At 41.7% G+C, this 19,485-nt stretch overlaps 2 protein-coding genes across 7 annotated transcripts in view; one reads left to right on the plus strand and one right to left on the minus strand.

The window, feature by feature from the left end:
- Positions 1 to 8,844, plus strand: part of Stk38 (serine/threonine kinase 38) — a 45,515-nt gene extending 36,671 nt beyond the window's left edge. Inside the window, exons 10-14 of one of the 3 annotated variants that reach the window (XM_047557958.1) lie at positions 2,252 to 2,369; positions 3,454 to 3,577; positions 3,783 to 3,878; positions 5,079 to 5,173; positions 5,654 to 8,842. In XM_047557958.1, coding sequence (XP_047413914.1) covers positions 2,252 to 2,369; positions 3,454 to 3,577; positions 3,783 to 3,878; positions 5,079 to 5,173; positions 5,654 to 5,784 — 564 coding nt within the window. In that variant the 3' untranslated portion in view covers positions 5,785 to 8,842. Of the gene's footprint in view, positions 1 to 2,251; positions 2,370 to 3,453; positions 3,578 to 3,782; positions 3,879 to 5,078; positions 5,174 to 5,653 lie in introns of all 3 variants that reach the window. The other 2 variants (XM_047557957.1, XM_047557959.1) reach the window with 2 other exon arrangements.
- Positions 8,845 to 10,968: 2,124 nt separating this feature from the next.
- Kctd20 (potassium channel tetramerization domain containing 20) overlaps positions 10,969 to 19,485 on the minus strand; it is a 28,981-nt gene continuing 20,464 nt past the window's right edge. For all 4 annotated transcript variants that reach the window (XM_047558169.1, XM_047558168.1, XM_047558171.1 and 1 more), the window contains 4 exons: positions 19,177 to 19,297; positions 17,602 to 17,799; positions 15,996 to 16,106; positions 10,969 to 14,756 (listed from right to left, as the gene is read on the minus strand). In XM_047558169.1, the coding sequence (XP_047414125.1) occupies positions 14,464 to 14,756; positions 15,996 to 16,106; positions 17,602 to 17,799; positions 19,177 to 19,297 (723 nt within the window). In that variant the 3' untranslated portion in view covers positions 10,969 to 14,463. The remainder of the gene's footprint in view (positions 14,757 to 15,995; positions 16,107 to 17,601; positions 17,800 to 19,176; positions 19,298 to 19,485) is intronic.

Below are 19,485 nucleotides of genomic sequence, written 5' to 3' on the forward strand. Positions count from 1 at the left end.
GAGATCTCATTTAGAGAGACATGTAACAAAGTTCAGAGGAAGAATAAACATTAACTTAGGTGGGTAGTAGGTGAGAAGGGATAGAATGGGATTGTAGGTTTAACTTTAATGATACTGGCATTTGGTTTATTAGTTGAACTCATGGGTGTTCATTTCATTGTTGTACCTCATAATTCAGTAATTACACATGTATGTATGTGACATAATGTTTACTTTTCCTATGTAGCAAACATTACTCCATTTGTAAAGCCATTATAAAAATAATAAGCTTCATAGTGGGAGATGATATTAAGGATTAGTGTCCTGAATTCATAAATATTCCTATGAATCAAGAAGAAGAACACAACTTAAAAAAAAAAAAAAAAAAGAATGGGCAAAAGATCTGAAAATAAATTCACAGGAAAAAAAAAAAGACTAAAAGACTAAAATGGTTAATTCTGATCTAAATATGTGCTTAGCCTTACTAGAAATAAGGGAAATACAGAGTAAAACATCTTATTTCATATTCATTAAGTTGGTAGACTTCTAACAATCTGCCCAAGTCCAGTGTTGGTAAGGTACATAGCACCAACTTATCCCCTTGCCTGAGTTTCAATAAGAATAACCACTTTTGATGGACAATTTTGGTTAACTCATTAAGTTGAAATGTTTATAACCCAAGACCCAGCAATATTACTACAATATTCAATCTCTAGTATATGACTCAGAAATTCTTGCGTAGCGCTCAAGGAGATACTAAAGAGACTGTTTATTCAGGTGTAGTCATAGTGAAACATTAGAAACAATGTAAGTGCCCATTTTTAGAAGAATGGATAAAAACAATGGTGATTTGTTTCTGTAACAGAAAATAATATCCATAGAAAAGAGTGAACTAGAGCTACATGAATAAGTCTCAAAACCATAATGTTGAGTAAAAAAGGCAAGTGAAAACACTTATTAAATATTTATATAAAGAAATAATCTAATTTATGAGCACATCCACAGAACAGCACATAAGAACATACATAAGTACAGCACATCAACTTCTGGGTAGTTTCTGCCTCATTGGGGAGAGAGGGATGGGGTTTTTAAGGCAGAGCTTTAATTGTTTCTGTAGTTTCCTTTTCTCCAAAAAAGATAAGTGATTGCAACAAATAGAGTAGATTATTAATCTCTACTATGGGTGGTGTTGCATTATCTGTTTTTTTCTGTATGTTTGTAAGATTTCATAATAAATATTTTAAAAAGACAACACAGCTGTTATTTTTTATTTTAAAGATTATGTAGTGTTTAAAGCACCTGGATTAGAGCCTTACTCATGGTAGATCCTCACATGCTAAGCACATCAGAAGACTTTGACTGTACTTCCTCCTAGTATTTTGCATTCCTGGTATAGAGCAAAAACACTGGACTCTAGAAAATATTCCTCTAGTCAGGTATGGTGGTCCATGCCTATAATCTTGTGGTCTTGGGAGGCTGAGGCAGGAGAATCACAAGTTCAAGGCCAGCCTTAGCACTTAGTGAGACCATCAACAACTTAGTGAGACCCTCAACAACTTAATGAGACCCTGTCTCAAAACAAAAAGGTGTATAGCTCAGTGATAAAGTGTCCTAGTTTCGATCCCAAGTACCACCCCCTACCCCCAAAAAAAGAAATAAAGAAAATGAAATGTTTCTCTAATAATTATTTCCAGAAATGATTAAGTTTGGTAAGGAGACGTAAACTTTGATCTATAGTGTGTAATGTTAGCTTTTGATAATCAAGCTTTCCTTTATGATTTTTTCCAAATCAAACAATATGTATGTAGAAAGAGGAATAATTGGAATTGGAGCAAGATATTTAATTTCCAAACTGAACTCTGCCACATAACTAGTTTTGAGGCCTTAGGCAAATGTATCTTGAATGTCAAATGTTTATATCTGCAATGTTGGGCTATTAAGGTCTTCCTTGTAGAGGTTTTGTCAGGATTAAAGAGATGCATATGCATATTGAGTATAGCCTGTGCTTAATCTTAGTCAATTATGGTACTAATTGTTAAGAAAGAGATACTTTTGACCTAGGAAGGGTCTTTTGCCTCATTAATGAAGCTTTATTATTCATTGTGGGAAGTATGCTAGCAAATCAAGCTTGCTTTAAGCTACTGGACTCTCCGGCTTAGTTAGTTTCAGGGTAGCTCCTGTTGGTACTTTTGTAACCTTTGGTCTCTAGAACAGAACTCTGCATACCCGCTTGCCTGGCTTGGCCTCCCTGATATTGTGGTACATGTTTCAGGCCTTCTCCACAGTAGGCACTCCTGACTACATTGCTCCTGAGGTGTTCATGCAGACCGGGTACAACAAGCTCTGTGATTGGTGGTCACTCGGGGTGATCATGTATGAGATGCTCATCGGTAAGTTGTATGCTTCCAGAGAACTTTTTCTCTGCATCCAGGAAAGACTTCTAGATTGATATTAGATCTCTTTCAACTGGGGGTAATCTAGGTGCTCCCTTCCAACCCTGCTTTTCTTTCAAAGTTAAGTTTCCTAGATAGACAACTCTCAAATCAAATGTATCCCACTATATTCTTAGAATTCCTGTAGTCCTGTGGTTGCTTTACTGATCATGTATTATGTTTTTCTTCTGTGCTTTCATCCTCTCCATCTAGGAACTCTAGCACTGTATTTATTAAACACCTATTGTATGTAGAGTTTTAACTGGGTACTGCCTCACTCTTCACTTGTAATTTGCTGTGTCACCTCTCTCTCTCAAAGCCTTCTAATCAGGGAACCCTGTGACCTCTCTACTCTTTGGATATATCTCTGTAGAGGGATCTCTGTGGGGATGGCCATGTGCTATTGAGCATAGGAAAGTGAGTCTGTGTGGATAACTGGGTGTGGAGTCATTGGGCTGCATGTCTTTAGGAACACTGGAGGGATACTTGTCAGGTGAATGTACCCCGAACATTATGAAGGGCCGGTGGGGGGTAATAGAGTACATCAGTGTTTATCTTCTTGCCTGTGCTTCTCAAAAAAGAGGCATGGTGGTCACTTTTAAAGCCCGTATATTTTCTTATTCATCTGGTTTGGCTCTTTACCCAAACAAATATATTCCTAGAATGGAGACATTTTTAAAATTGTGATATTTCATCCTTTCATTTCTTCTTTGGGCATGGCAATTTCCACATCTGCATCTCTATTTATACCTTTCTTTCTTTTCCCAGCAACTATTTAGCTGGCTTCCTAGTGGTACCAGAGGCATAACTTCACTTCAGGGTTAGTGAAGGGTTTTTTTTTGGGGGGGGGATTGTGGGGGATGAAAAATTGGTCTAGATGTTCTCTGGGATAAGTGGAAATCCTGCCTGTGTTATGGAGGAATGGACATACAGAGGTATCAGGTAGTCATTAACAATATGTAGAACTGTGTTAAGGAGGATAATTTCAGTCAGATTCAAAGTTCTGGGCTGTAAAAACTCCAAAGTTCCTTTTTTGTTACAGGCTACCCACCTTTCTGTTCTGAGACCCCTCAAGAGACGTATAAGAAGGTGATGAACTGGAAAGAAACTCTGACTTTTCCTCCAGAAGTCCCCATCTCTGAGAAAGCCAAGGATCTGATTCTGAGGTATCAGAGAACGTTGCCCCACCTCCTGCTGCTGAGACTTTTTTTCATTATCTTTGGTTCTGACCCCTGCTTCCTCTCATTCTTCTCTCGAAAACAAAACAAAACAAAACAAAACAAAAACAAAGAAGAAAAAGACAAAAGCTGATTCCTTTCTTTGTCTGAAGAAGCTACTTGAGGTATGCTGAAAGGCCTCTGTCTTTTCCAGATTCTGCTGTGAATGGGAACATAGAATTGGAGCCCCTGGAGTAGAGGAAATCAAAAGTAATTCTTTTTTTGAAGGTGTTGACTGGGAACATATCAGGTATACCTATATAAATATTTTCAGGATTATTTCTGAAAGTCTGTAATTTACTTAGCACTGATTTGAAAGAATCATCTTTGGCCAGCTAAGTAAAGGAAGACAGCTTCTTAGAAATGTAGTCTTTTCTGGATTTTTATTCTTGGCGAAGATTGGGAATTGGACCTTATCAGCCGTGTGCTGTGGGCTATGTTGAATCCAGAATTATTTTATATAAAGCCCAGTGGACTTTGGGTCCCTTGGTGAAGGGAGCCCTTAGGAAGTGTGTTGTCTTTGCTCTTCTGTAAACTCTCTGATGTTAAGGCCACCAGCAAGACTGACTCTGCTCACAGGGTAGTGGCTAATACTGGGAGAGAGGGAAGGGAAATAGGAGCAAAAGCAGATTGGGGGTGTGTGCCGAGGGGAAGGGAGAGGGGAGGTGGTGGAGGATTAGGGTGCTCCCAGTGGCCTGGACCGCCTGCTGTAGCCCCACACCTTCTCAGCATTTTGTTGGTTGCTAAACAGAAGGTTGCTAAACAGCATTTTGTTGGTTGCTAAACAGAAGGTGAGGAAGTTGTCATTTTATAATTGTGTTCTAGTTTACATTCTTGTGATTTTCAGCTTTGCCTTCCTTTTGCCACCCACTGGTTGGCACCTTTAGTGGAAGAAGGGTATAGCCGAACATAAGGGAACATTTAGAAGTTCATTTTCCCTTTTAGTAGACAAGGCAGGTGATCTAGGAGTGCATTAACTTGGAATTTTAGTTTCACAGTATTCCTGTCTTTCTTCATAGCTATGAATGATTGAGTTACTTATTTCTTATTTTTATTAAAATTTATTTGTTGCTGGCTATAGTGGTACATGCCTGTAATCCCAGCAGCTCAGGAGGCTGAGGCAGGAGGATCACAAGTTCAAAACCAGCCTCTGCAATTTTAAGCAGCTCAGTGAAACCTTGTCTCAAAAACAAACAAACAAACAAAAAGAACTGGGGATGTGGCTCAGTGGTTAAGTGCTGCTGGGTTCAATCCCTGGTACTAAAATAATAGTAATTTTTGTTTGATGCATTCATTTGGTCAGCATTCATGAGCTTTTCAGAGAAAAGAAATGCTTCCTGACAGTGAGTAGTCTTCCCATGTCAGACCATGAGTCTTTTTGGAGAAAGGCTTGATCGATATCCATGTGAACACTAACTATAGTAATTTTTGGCATGTCTGTTCTTGGCAGGGAGAGACCTGCTGCAATATCTATTGAAATCAAAAGCATTGATGATACCTCAAACTTTGATGAGTTTCCAGAGTCTGATATTCTTAAGCCAACAGGTAATTCCACCAGCATTACCTCTGCTGCCTTATAATCACATTATCCTCTCTGTCCTTAATTTTGGGGCAATGTTTATAAATCAGGGTAGAGAACATGGACAGGAACTTCAGTTCTCCAGGTCCTTTGTCAGTATTTTTCCAATACTAGTAGTGAGACCTTATTAAATGGAAAATGAATAATACAAAATTCCCACGTCTAGACTGCTCAGGTGGGTAGGCAAGTCATAAAAATCCATTCTTTTGTTATTTATTAAAGATAGTAGACCAAAATGACAGGAGTGGGAAAGTAAAACTTTAAAAATACTCGTGCAGAAATAAGAGGTTCAAAGAATATATAAGCAAATGTAGAACATTTGCAGAGTGAAAAATAACATTTTCCAAATGCAAATTGGTGCGTTCTTCCGAACGTCACATCTTCAGTACTGAGTAGTTCTTTGGGGTGAGACTGTGATTCAACTCTCACATCTATTTCTTTCCCAGTGGCCACGAGTACCCACCCTGAGACTGACTACAAGAACAAAGACTGGGTCTTCATCAACTACACATACAAGCGCTTTGAGGGCCTGACTGCAAGGGGGGCAATACCTTCCTACATGAAAGCAGCAAAATAGGACCATAGTCACGGAATCCTGAGTGGAGCAGAGTTCTTTGTACAACATTAGAATTTTCCTCTTACGCTTTTTTGAAAGAGCTTCCAAGAAGTTTGTGGAAGACATCAATATGTCATAGTAAAGTTTCCTGAAATGTGATAGTAAGTGGATTTTCTTCCATAATACATCTGAAAAGTGAAAGAACAGTGACAACCATTTCTACTACGTTGGCCATAAACAGCTGTCTTGCTTCTTTAGAAGCATCATGAGCCAATTTGATAGGTGTTTTAAAAAGAATTTTGTATTTTCCTGAATTCATCAGAATGAAGGGGAAAAACAGCCATCATCCAACATTATTGAAATTCTAATGGACATTCACTAAATATCAGCCAACTCCAGTGATACGGTGACACACTATCTGCCAAGCCCACCAAGTATTTTGTTTTTCTGTACAGTGAAAGTTCTGTAGAACTAAGAAAACAAAGCAATAATGATAGTCTCAGCAGCCAACATTCTGGCTGAAGGAAATGACCCACCATCCCACTGGACAGCGATGGTAGTTTCTCCCCATACCTCGGCCTCGGACAAGTGGCTTTTCATAGCCACCATTCATGGTGCACTTTATGGTACTAGGATAAAGACCCTCAGACCACTGATTATCTCCCTTCTCCCCCATCTAAGACTCGTGCTGCTCCTCTGAGTGTCAATGGGGACACCAGCTTGATCTGTCATTGCTCTTAGAGGCCCCAAAAGCCATTGGGTGTTGCCAAGGAGTTCTGGATCAGGTGGAAACCCTCACATTCTCTTCAGGATGTGTCAGAAAATTCCTAAGATGGATGTTGCCATGAACCAGCAATACCTGCAAGTGCTGCCAGCAGGAACTCAGTGTATTCTGGGAGGACAGCAAGGAGAGCGCTTAGCTCTTGGCTGTCTCTGCTCTTGCGAAGTCTGCAGCAGCTCCCTGGAACCTCCTTGGAAGTGGTGAAGATACCAGCTCAATGGAGAGCACACAGCCAGCTGACAAGTCCTTGTAAGGTTCACTCCTCAATCCCTGGTGCAATCTTTTTGTCTTCTCTCTTGGTATTCCCCTCTCCCGACTTTTAGTAGCCATTTTGCCTTGGAATCATGATTACAAAATTTTCCTTTGCAGATGCCTTTCTGGGGGATGCCCCCCACCCTAAAGGGTTGCCTGCAGCTTGGGCCGACTGGGCCTCTGCTGTGGCATTCTCTCACAAGAGACCCTCTGAATTTTAGCACAAAGTGCCTTCTCTGTCACAGCTCTGCCACCTTCAGAGGACTTTTGCTGCGTCAGAAAAATGTGGAGGTTCCATATTAATGCATTACTCGTTTTTGGTTTTAAGTTTTGATAATTAAAGCATCATTTGCACCTGTGTGGTAACTGCCTGTTGTAGAGCATCACGGCCAAGCTCCAGCTGGGAGACTGCTTGCTTCAGTCTCGAGGTTGAGAAGGTCAGCTTTGAAGGGGAAGTTGTCCCAGCTTAGACATTCAGAAGAGAAGAGGATCAGAGTTACAGTTGTAAGCGAAACTGCTTGGGTTTTAACATCTTAGATGAAGAAAAACAGAATGTTAGGGAAGTCTAAACTCTGGATGAAGGTAGTGTGTTTATCCCTTAATCTTTCATTCATAGCCTGTTAGTGAAAGGAAGTAAATGAAATTCTTTTGTGTAACTTTGTAGTCCCTTTGTATTACCAAATAGCTGGGGTCCTGACCCACATGTGTTTTGCAAGAGCGTGTAGGAAGCAGGGTAAGGAGAAGTAGCAGGAGTAGCATAGCTGTGTGTGCTGGGGAGTGGCAGGGGGTGGTTTGTTTTAGGGGACAATGCCTCCATTTTAATTTTTAAACTTCTGAATAAACTGTGTGAAAACAGTAGTGGAAATCTGTGATGTGTTCTAAAGCAAAAATGGCTTATACTTCAGAAAAACAGTACTGTTGTCTTCTTTGAAGCCCTTAGTCTTTGAACATCATAACAATATGTCGTGGTCCACTATGCAAAGTGCCATTCTGCTTCGGGAAGCCGGGGCCAGCTTTGGTTTCTAGAGAGCCAGCCCTCTGAATTGGTGTCCGCATGGAGACTTCTATTGGCCCCTGCTCGTGTTCTTTCTGCCTCATTCAGGATATCAGGTTTTCCCTTGCAGCAAGACCAGAGACATCTGCCGGCAGAAGTGCTGTCACCTATGCAGAAGTGGGCCCTTTGCACAGCTGTTCACCACCCAACCCTCTTTTCTTACAAGGTGACAGAATGGGTCTTCTCACCCCTCCATTTCCAGCAGAGCAGGGTCTGCCTCTGAGACGTTGTGTACTGTAGGCGTGCTCTTCTGTCTCACTTCTTAGTTCCTTTTCCGGGGAAAAGAACCTCAAATAGGCAAGAAGAGAGGGTCAGAGACAACCTAGAGTAGAAACTGCAGGCAGAGGGAGGCCACATACAGGCAGAATTAGTATTTTTTCCAAGGCTCTTGGGTCCCAAGAAACATCTTAGGAAACACTGATTCAGCGTTGATCTTGTTCACAGCTAATTCTCTTACTCTCATTGGGAAAGTTGGAAAATAAAACTTTGTTACACTAGTACAGCTTTATGAAACAATACTGATTCAAAAGTTTTCGTACCTGTTTCTTTTTAGAATTACTTTCAAAAAATAAGATTCAGATGAATTTGTTCAGGATTAACATCCAGGTTCTGAACAGCAGAGTGCTGATTTCAAAACTCATCTGTGTGGTCTAATAGGAGACCTGCCATTGATCACTGATGCCTTTTTTTAGAATCATTTCCTTGAAAGGCACATTTCCTGGATCACCTTGTCCCCTTCTCTCTGGGGCTTGTGTGTGTAATCCACATAGTATTTTTAATTTTGAACTCAAAAGGATTCCGAGAATGGTACTTTTCATTTCCTACTTAGCATTCGTTTCCCTGGAATGATCTATCAAAACCAACACTGACTTAAAAAACAGGCTCCTTAGCCGGCAAGGTGGGGCATGCCTGTAATCCCAGTGACCTGGGAAGCTGTAGCAGGAGGATTGCATGTTTGAGAACAGCCTCAGCAACCTAACAAAACCCTTGACAACTTAGCAAGAGCCTGTCTCTAAATAAATATAAATAAAAATAAACACCCAGACTCCTTGATACTTTTTTACTTCTATTTCCAGAGAGAAACATCTTGCTCAAACAATGTTTAAGATCCATAGTGATAGATGCTCAATAGGGGCACCTAATAGCGTGCTCATCATTTTGGAACTGCAGATGTGTTGGAGGAGAGAATGCCTGCACTAAGGGACTTGGCCAACTGTAGCATCAACAGTGAAGTTTTTACATCGGTGTCAAGGTGAGAGGGCTGACAAGCCAATTCAGTTGTGAGTGGCTCAGGGAAGCTTCCCAAAGATGATTCTTTAGGTAGTCGTGATTTGACAGGGGAAAGCGAGCAGTCCAGGAATGGGGCCTGGGCAGTGTGATCCTGTGTGGTAGAGGCACTTGGGTTAACTTACTCATTCCCTCTCCCACTTCAGCTCACTCCAGTCTGATTTGAGACAGGGAGAGTCTTGCTAAATTGCTCAGGATGGCCTCAAACTCATGAACTGCCTGCCTCAGTTTCCAAGTAGCTGGGATTACAGGCATGTGCTACCATGCCCAGCTTTCAGTCTGTTTTCTGTCCCATGTGTGAAACATGTTAATTATCCATATAAAAAACAAGTTAGCATTAAATGTTGCAATTCCTCTGGTCCTGGGTGTTCTCTTTCATCTTCCTCTTATTTACCAACCTGCTGCACTAGCACTGTTGAGCTTTTTAAAGCTCTCCTCCCACCTCTCACTTCCTCCTCAGTAGTCCCTTTGCCCACCTCTTAAATGTGTGATTTCTCCTTGCTGTGGCTTTAGCTACCACTTCTGAACTGAGGTCTTACCTTTTGACCTACCCTACCTAGGTCCCTTCCCAGAACTCTACCAGAAATGGTCGCCTGAAAGGCCTCAGATAGACTCAAACAAAAGCTCTCTGAACAGAACTCCTCTGGCTCCCACACACACTTCTAGTTTAGCCTACCCCGAATGTTCCAAGGCGCTCTCCAGTGAACATTTGAGCTCGGGGCGTGGCCATCCATTCTACCCATGCTGTCTCCTCATTCCTGACTGTCCATTACAGTGGTCTTCGAGCTGGCCTCCTTGTGTCGGGTCCCCCCCTTTCAAATGACTCTCCCTGCTGCCAAAGAAAATCCTAAATTCCAAGTCTGGTTCATCATTTTACATAAAAACCCTTTAGGGCTCCTATTAATGGAGTCCAAACATCTTTGAGCCAGAGTCCTTCCTTATTCTGCCCACCTCTGCATCATCCTGTCCTTTTCCCTGATGACGTAATTATTCCACCTTTGCACATGTACCTGAGTTGGCCTGGGATACCTCCTCCCCTCATGCAGTTCATGATTTGGTTCACATGTGACTTCTAGAAGCTTTTTGTGAATTCCTCTAAGTAAAAACTGACTCCTCCATTGAGGAGGGCCTGAACTACTTATAGGTCTGCTCCACATGGATGGAACTGTGTCCCAGTCAGTGTATGGCTGTGATCAGGCACAAAACACACCCAGCAGTCTTCAAGGTGTGTTCTTTTGTGTGTGACTACTGGGAATTGAACCCAGGGGCTCTCCTCCAGCCCTTTTTTATTTTTATTTTGGGATAGGGCCTTGCTTAACTGCCCAGGCTGACCTTGCACTTGGCAATCATCTTGCCTCAGCTTCCTGTGTAGCTGGGGTCACAGGTGTGAACCACTGAGCCCAGGAGGGTATGTTCTTAACTCCTGGGCTTTCGGGTAAAATGGTAGCCTGCTACAGGGTGCACAGCTTGCTTTATCAACCTGTAAGTTATTAGCAGCACCAGTAAGCTCCAGGACAAGGAAGGCTGGGCAGGCACTTTGACTACAGTGGGGCCAAATCACAGCAAAAGAGGGGTTGGGATTTGAGTGCCCCGAGGTCTTGAGAGCAAATTAACCAGAACTCAAGAGAGGCAGAGCATTAAGGCTGTGAACCTGTAAGTTAGGACAGCCCGAGGGGAGAGCATGCAGATGCTCCAGGGAGGCCTGGGTCTGAGGAAAGGAAGCTCCCCTCTGCTCAGCCAGTGCCATCCTTTCCTGTCCTCTTCGTGTCTTGCAATTTTATTTTCTACTAAAAAAAAAAAAAAGGGGGGGGGGGGGGGGGAAAACCAGGCACACAAATGATAATATTTTATTATAGAAAAAGCATCCCAAATATACGATTTTGTAAACACTGGTAGGTGAACAAGTGCAACTTTAAAAGTAAATACAAAGTAAAGAGGCAAAACCTACAAGCATTTTGCCTTTAGGAGAAAGTGTAATTCTCCCACAGAGGTGATCCCATCCAGAACACAAATGGGGCTCCATCTCCCACAAAAGCATCAGGTTTGCTCTGAGCTCACTATGCCCATTTTAAGAGTTTCAAAATGATGGCAAGAAGTGGCATTGGATGAATGTATTACTTAAAAATCCTTGATTTTCAACTTGATTTTTAAGGACTTCATATCACACTTTATGAGAGTTTGAGTTAAAGCCTGTGCTCTGAATATTTGTTTTAATGACAAACACTTCATAACACTATTTGAAAATAGATCTATTTCTCCCTGGGCCTATTCCACAGTATTTTCATAGATCTCACACTGTCCTCAAGATTTAATCTTAGATAATTCTAGCCATTGGACACTGTGCAGTAAACCCAGCTGCTCTGTCTTCCTTACCCCTTTTTCTGTCACTCCAACACTTACTCCACTTTGGAGAAACCACGAAATCCTTGGACAGGACACATTGTAACGTCACCTCCTTGCTCCTGCTCCAGTGGCTAATGCTTTCTCACAGCTACACAAGGTATGATGCAGGCGCGAACCCCAGAGTCTAAACCTAGATCCAGGCTCATCTCGGCTTGCTGCGATACTCTGATACTGTGGGTCAAACCATTTTTCTTACGAAAATGTTCCTGTATAAACAGCCTGGCTTACTTATTGAGGCACTTAGAAAGGACACTAAACCTAAGTTCCACCTTTTTTATTACAGAGAAAACCTCCTGCCTGACTGGCCAGTAAGTGACTCAAGGGGATGATAGCAACCCAGTCCTTGTTCCTGTGAGGACTGAGAAGTCCTGCCACCGCAGAATGTCCCAACCCTGGGAATACAGCAGGCACAGCTAAGAGGAACCACCAAATTACAGTGATGCTGAGGTCCAGGTTGGGATTGGGAGGGATGCAGGAAAAAACCTCCCCCTCCACCAGAAGGGAGCTACGGTCCCAGTTTTTCCCTTAATCACCACCACCGGGGACACTAGTAGGTTAATCTTCACAGATTTCCACTTCCTCAAACCCCACTGCTTGGGGCCAAATGCATGTTAACCTACAATGCTGGGAGTGGAGCGATCCAACTCTTGAAACCTTGAGGGAATTAATAACACAGAACAAAGCGTCAAGTACATACCATACTTTGATGACCTTTTTTACCTAAGCACGGTCTAAGTAGATGGCACATTTACACTCAAAAGACATAAGCTGTAAGAGGAGAAGCTGTATCACAAATACACAAACGTCAGGTAATTCCGATTTCCTTTGCGATGGCCTCTAAGTCTGCTGGGAAGCACCGTTCAACGCTATCTGAGCTGCTCAGCTACTAGTGGATATGCATGTAGTGCTGGTAAGGTGACTTCAAATATGAGCCAATTAGTTTCACAGAAATACTAATTTCTGACTACAAATAACCCTAACCTTACCTTATCCCTGATCGTTGGTCTTGCAAAAATAGACACCATTGGTTATTAGAACTCCAGGTGAGAGAGGGCTCAGCTTAACCCCTCTTTCTCCAAGTGAGAAACAGCACTGGTTCCCACTGTGAAGCTGCTCACTTAAGAACATTCTTGTTCTTCAATCCCAGAAACAGGCAAGTTCAACACCCGACTTGGTGTGTGGGGGACTGTGACTCGGGCAGTCAAAATGGAATTGAGGAGCCTGCTCTATGGTGCCCAGTGGGAATGGAATTTAAGAAAATGAGTCATGTTCTTACCTTAAAGGACCTGAAGGAAACTGCCTGTTCACAATGTTTTTTTTTTTTTTTTTTTGGGGGGGGGCAGTACTGGGGATCGAACTCAGGGCCTTGAGTTTGTGAGGCAAGCGCTCTACCAGCTGAGCTTTCTCCCCAGCCCCTGTTCACAATGTAATGGATAAATGTCCAGGGTGGGAAACTCCAGTCAACTTCTATCAGAAAGCGTAATATAATCCCAAAGCATTTCCATCTGGTGCTGGACTCTTGAATTTAGCCCTGCTGTTACTAGCCATAGAAGCATTGGAAGCAGGTGGGGAACGGGGACAGCAATGTGTATTGTCATCCACCATGCACTGTTAACAGAGCTGAGAAATCCAACAAAGCAGCCAGGCCTGGACCTGACTTGCCTTCCACTGGGAAGTATCATTTTCTTACTCAGTGTGTGAGCAGATAATGGGTTATTAAAAAACTGAACTATTGTATAAAAACAAATTTAGAAAAATCCTGCCCATGAGTTTTCCCACTCAGCTTTATCACAAATGCCTTCTCTCTGGAGAGCTTATAAATCTTTCTATTATGATACTGAGCACTGCAGGAGAAGTGACACATGCCTATAATCCCAGTGACTCAGGAGGCTGAGGCAGGAGGATTCCCAAGTTCAAAGCCAGTTTCAGCAATTTAGTGATACTTTGTCTCAAAGTAAAACTTAAAAAAAGAAAGGACTGGAGATACAAGCTCAGTGGTAGAGTGCTTCTAGGTTCCTAGTCCCAAACACACATAAAAAGATACTGAGCACTTAAGAGAAACTTCTGGCCTCATCTTGAAGGCCTTTATGCCATATCTCAGGTAGCAAAGGGCTGCCCTAGGGTGTCCAGACCTGTGACTTCACACCAGAATCCAATCCAGGATAATCTGATTGGCCTGATTTGGAGAGGTGCTATTTGACTTATGAGTTTCATTCCAAATGAATCATCTATTTGTCTAGGTTCATAAGCTAAAAAGGTTTTTTACACACTGTTGTCATTGCTCTTCTTTCTGCCAAAGAACCTCTCTGTGTGGCTTTGGATTGTTCATTGCATTAGTAAGAATCGAAACTGAACTTCAGCTCTTAAGAATTTCCTTTTGGACATTCTGAGTGAGCCTAGTTCTTCCTAGATGCAATCTGGGTGTAAACGGCCCAGGAATGGCATTTCATTAATCTCGAGTGAGCGTCTCACTAGTGCCTGCTTTTACAATGTAAGAGATTGTCTCCTTTTAAGTTTGGTCCCTTTGTTGCTAAGCAGTTTACCTAATATAAAACAGAACAAACAAAAACCACAGAGCACAAAGGACAGGGCTGCTTTGCTTAATATGAGGCAACAGGTCTTGACTTCCTTTCCTCCTTTTGCAGTTATGCAGAAATTCAGTGAACAGCACCAGACCAAAAATTTTCAAGTTACCAGGGCTGCTGCAAAACTGGTGGCCTAATTACCAAAGCGTGATTCTTCATTCCTTGCCAGAGGCACAGACTTACTGAAAAGGACATGTTAATTATGGGGCCAATGAAATAATGGGGGAAAAGCATGTCTCCTACTCAGGGTGAGAAAGACAATGGGGAGGACAGGAAGGCCTAGCTGAGGGCATCCCAGACAGAGAAGAGCAGTGGTGAGGGGTGGACTCACAGCAGGCCTAATCTTGAAAGTCATTAGAAGCCATCTGAGAAAGTGGGGCATTTAGCCGGTCAAGTTCATCCACTTGGGGTGGGTGGTGCATTAATATCTCCTGGTCCTCCAAGACATCCTCCCCAGCAGCTACCAGATTAGTGAGGGATTTGCTTCGAACACACTGGAAATCCACATGACGACTCTTTCCTTCTTCCTTTTCCCATGACATCTGGATAAAAGGACGCTGCACATAATTATAGATAACTTCAGACCGACCGCCGGGTCTTCTCTTAATTTTTTCTTTACAGGTAGGGTAACCTGAAACAGAGAAAAAGGCTCTTCTCATGATTTTGGCAAATTGTGCTTAGCCTGTGTCCGTTTTTCCTCCTTCCTCCCAAATCCAGACAGCAAGAAAAACTACATGGGAAGTGACCAGTCCCTGCCTCATGCCCTCCTAGCCCTTTGGTTAGTAGGACTTGTCCCTAGAAAGGGACTAATTTAAGAGAAGTAACAAGAATTCAATCTCTTCTGATGAAAGGGGAAGAGAAACCTCTTTTAATTTCAGGAGACTTGTTTTGTGGCAACAATACCACAAAACCAAATCCTATGAGGGCCTGCATACTTCTGTCCTCTTAATTCTGTTGCTTAGAGTGCAAACTATATGAGGAATAGTTAAGGAAATGCGGATGTTTAGTCTAATGAACAAACAGGAATGCTGCTTAAAATACCGAAAAGCTTTCACATGGGAACGGGAAAAATCTTAATCCAAGCAACTTCAGAGGCCAGAAGTAGCGGGCAGGCAGGAAAGGGAGGCAGGTATCTCTTAAAACGCCTAGAAGAATGTTCTCATGGTGTGATGGGCTGCTCCTATCCTTTTCCTAGGGTCTCTCTAGACACATGGGAAAGGCAATGCGAAGAGTTTAATAGATGATCTCAAAATTTCTTCCAATTTAAAACTCCAAACTCAGATATAATGAAAGCTTGATGGGTTCTGAGGGCAAAAGTGAGGCAGGAAGAACAGCAAAGCACACGAGTCAAAGAGCCATGGTGAGGAGACCCGGATGGCTTCAGGCACTTCAAGAATCAGCCTCTGAGCCATTCCACAAGGACAGAGGATGGGAGCCACTGCGACAGGTCATTTAAAGTAGCTCTGCCAATAAAGCCAGACGTTCCTCGAAGTCTTGAATTCTGAGTACCCAAGCTGTATTTTTCAGGACCTTCCAGGTCCCACAAACATCTTCACCAGGACTACTGCTGAACAATCCCCCCACAGTGAGCCACAGCCCTGCTGCAAGCCCTGCCACTGTCCTTGGCCCTTGCTGCGCTTCAGACCTATTCCTGTGACTGTTCTAAGGCATGTTCAATGGAGAAAAAAATGAAAAGAAAACATACAGACAAACAAAACCCAGGAGGCCTTTACACTTAAGTACAAAGGCGGCTTCGCCATGTGCCTCCCACGCCCTCCCCAAGCTCAGTTTTGCAGTGATGAGCTGTGGCCCCAGATCCCAGCTACTCCCTAAGTAACAAGGTGACGCTAACTGGGACTTTTCTTTTTACCTTCAATTCCAATGCGAATGTTTTTCAGTCCCCGTTCCTTTAACACTGTCTTAGCAACATCTCGATTTTCAATATATTTGAAGAATCTGTAGAGCTTGGAACTATAAAGAACTGAAACACAACAAAAAGAAACCCTGGGTTTAGTCATGGAATGAAGTCCTCTATAAGAGGAAGGAGATGAGGTAACAACCAAACTATGAACTTGTACTTGACCACTGGTACCAAAAGAAACCAAAGAGGTCAAAGGTTAAATGTTAAATAATACATAAATCATAAGAGAAATTTTTATATTTTCAGGGTAGAGAAGGTCTTTCTGAGTGACATAAAACCTAGAAGCCATAAAAGAAAAAAATACAGCATTTCTGCATAGCCAAAATGACCATTAACAAAACTCAACTTACAACCAAATGGGGAAAATATTTGTAATTCATATCATGACCAACTTCCTTAATACAGAACTTCCACATAAAGACAGCATTCACAAACCACTAATTGAAAGACTAAATCCATTTGTGTAGTGGGCAAAGGAATGAATGCTGTTAACAGAAAGGAAATTAGAATTACTCTTAAAAAAGATATTAAAAAGCCTCACTCATGAAATAAGAAACACAAATTAAAACTCACGCTAATCATGAGATGCCTTTTCGTAAAAAACCCTATTAAGAAAGTGGCAAAGATAAAAGTTTTAAAAATAGTATTTTGTTTGGTAAGGCTGTGGGAAACAAATCTATCATATGTTTTGTAAGCATAAATTGGTACGATCATTTTATGGGGGATAATTTGGCAACATCTACTAAGATTATAAAAACACAAAACGTTTGACTTTCCATTTCTGGAAGTATCCTATGGTGAAATAAATACATGAAAAGACTATTTAAAAGGATATTCACTGCCCATAATTTAGCATTTATAGCCTAGTCAATCATGGTACATTCATGCAATGAAATACTATGCACCCATAAAAAAGAATGCGAAGTTTTTTATCATAGACATGGTAGAAAACCGTGTGTAAGAAAGGGGAAAAGAGGCTGGGGCGTGGCTCAGTGGTAGAGCGCCTGCCTGGCACATGTGAAGCACTCGGTTCAATCCTCAGCACCACATAAAAATAAATGCATAAAATAAAGGTATTGTATCCATCTACAACTAAAAAAATGTTTAAAAAAAAAAAAGAAAAAGGAAAAGAAATAAAGGGGAAAACAAGTATATAATGGTTTATGTGTGCTGAATATACTTGGACAAATATAAAAGAAACAGGAGGAAACTGGGTAGATGGGGCAGGAATGGAACAAGACTTTTAAATGTAGATCTTTTTATACTTGTTTTAAATTATTACCAATTCAAAAGGACTTAATGAAATGAAAGAACAATGACACCACTATTCAATCTGTGGCCTCAGATCTGACACAGTACCAGACAGCAAGAGTAGGAGTAAGAGAAATGACATCCCGCATTCCAGCACCGGGTCAGACCTGTGGCACTAGAGGGTCACCGTGCAGGTGAGCACACGTCACCATCTCAGCAGCGAGGTCTACACTGGTGCTGAGATCTGGCTGTCTGAACAGTATTTTTCTTGCTGAAATCATCTACACCCTGCAGGGGCTCCTACTTTGGGAATATTCTTCCCCCATGGGTGGAGGGTGGTCTTCATCCCAGTCCACAGAATCTTCATCTGTCAGCACGACAATGTGGCACTCTCGCTCCCCTTTCTTGGCACAGCCCACCATGATAGGCAGAATCAATTCTTCGAGGTAGTGATCAAACTGCTTGTGAGCACCATCATTAGACAGTTCATGCAGCAAAGCACCTGGGGAGAGAAAACACAGCTGAACGTGCTTTCTGTCTAGATGCACTTATGTCTGGAATAAAAAAGACTACACGGTTACAGCTGTTAGCACCGGTAAGGTGCAGAGGAGTCATATATTTCAAGGTAAAGACACTGTTTCCTGCTTCAAAGTGATCAGTAAGCTAACTTTGTTACATGTGTCTCATATTCTGCCAGCCTTCAATTTACTCATGTTTAATAATCCCTGAGCATTCTGAACAAGTGAGGTTCTGCTGAACACAGTGTCGCCAGGAACATTAATTCTATAGGAAATGGAACCTTCAGGTTCGGATGACTCTGTGTAGTACTCCTTCTGAAGATGCTCTGGACCCTGACTTCATGGAGTTGGAGTACCAGAGTACAGTGATAATCTGATGTTTGGTAACACTGACTCTAAGTGTATATTAGACTTAGCAGAGAAACTACAAGTCTAAAACCCTTCATGCAAACGGCAGGGCAATGTATTAAGAACTTCAAACAATGATTCTTTAAATAATTCAGGCAGCACAGGTAATAAGAGCAATGTGAGTTCTAATCCTAGATTTAATGATTAGAGCTTTGAACAAGCAGGTTTTTCACTCTCCTTATTTGTTACAATTCAGTCAGCAACCATCTTTTAGAGCTGTTGTAAGATGTTAGCAAATCTATATTTACAAACAGTAGGTTAATAATGATTAAAATAATGGTAAAAAGAACATAGCCAGTTTTTGCTTTTTGACTTTATTAGTGAGCCTTTCCTCGTGGACAATCAGTATCTTTGTTACTGGAGACTATCATGCTAAGTGAAATGAGTCAATCCCAAAAAACCAAAGGCCAAATGTTCTCTCTTATATGCAGATGCTAATTCACAATTAGGGGGTGTGGGTAGGGAAGATCAGAAGTTCACTGGATTAGATAAAGAGAGGATGGGAATAAGAAAAAAAGAATGACTCAGACATTACTGTCCTACATGCATATATGATTACACGACCAATGAAATTCTACATCATGTACAACCGGAAGAATAAGAAGTTGTGCTCCAATACGTATAATGTCAAAACAATTTCCACTGTCATATATAACTAATAAGAATAAATAAATAAACAACAAAAAAAGAGTTGATACCAAGATCCTTCCCAAGAGGGAAGCAATTAGCTTGGTGACTCCCTGAACCCCCTGCATGATTCCCTTTGTTTACTCCACATTCTCAAAATACTTTGAAGAGGGAGAGGGAAGGGGTTAGTAGGACATCTCTGCCTCTACAGATGACTCTGGCCTACAATGGAAACTCCTCCTGTTTAGTAACAAAAAGTATCATTTGCTTCTAAGCAAACAAAGTAAGGCTGTTCAAATGCAAGTGGCAGGTATTCCTGTACTTACTCAGATCTTGACATCGGATGGTGTTGAAGTCAAAGTTAATGCAGAGATAATCGCATGTATCTCTAAGGTCTGGAATAGAGATGCCATCAGGACAATTGATGATACCAGTTTTGTAATAATCCTGTAAATACATTAGGTAGAAGAAATGTGGCAAAGAACAACATGAAAAATGACTTCTGCAACCCTATTTACTCCTGCTTTTGTTAAAGTGATAGGTTCTTGGAATTATCATTAAATGACAAAGTGGCTCCTGGCTATCCTGACATGTTTAATCAGAACTTGATAACTGAGCTCACATAATCAAGATGG

The sequence above is a fragment of the Sciurus carolinensis genome, chromosome 7, assembly GCF_902686445.1.
Source record: "Sciurus carolinensis chromosome 7, mSciCar1.2, whole genome shotgun sequence".
In the NCBI taxonomy this organism is placed as follows: Eukaryota; Metazoa; Chordata; class Mammalia; order Rodentia; family Sciuridae; genus Sciurus; species Sciurus carolinensis.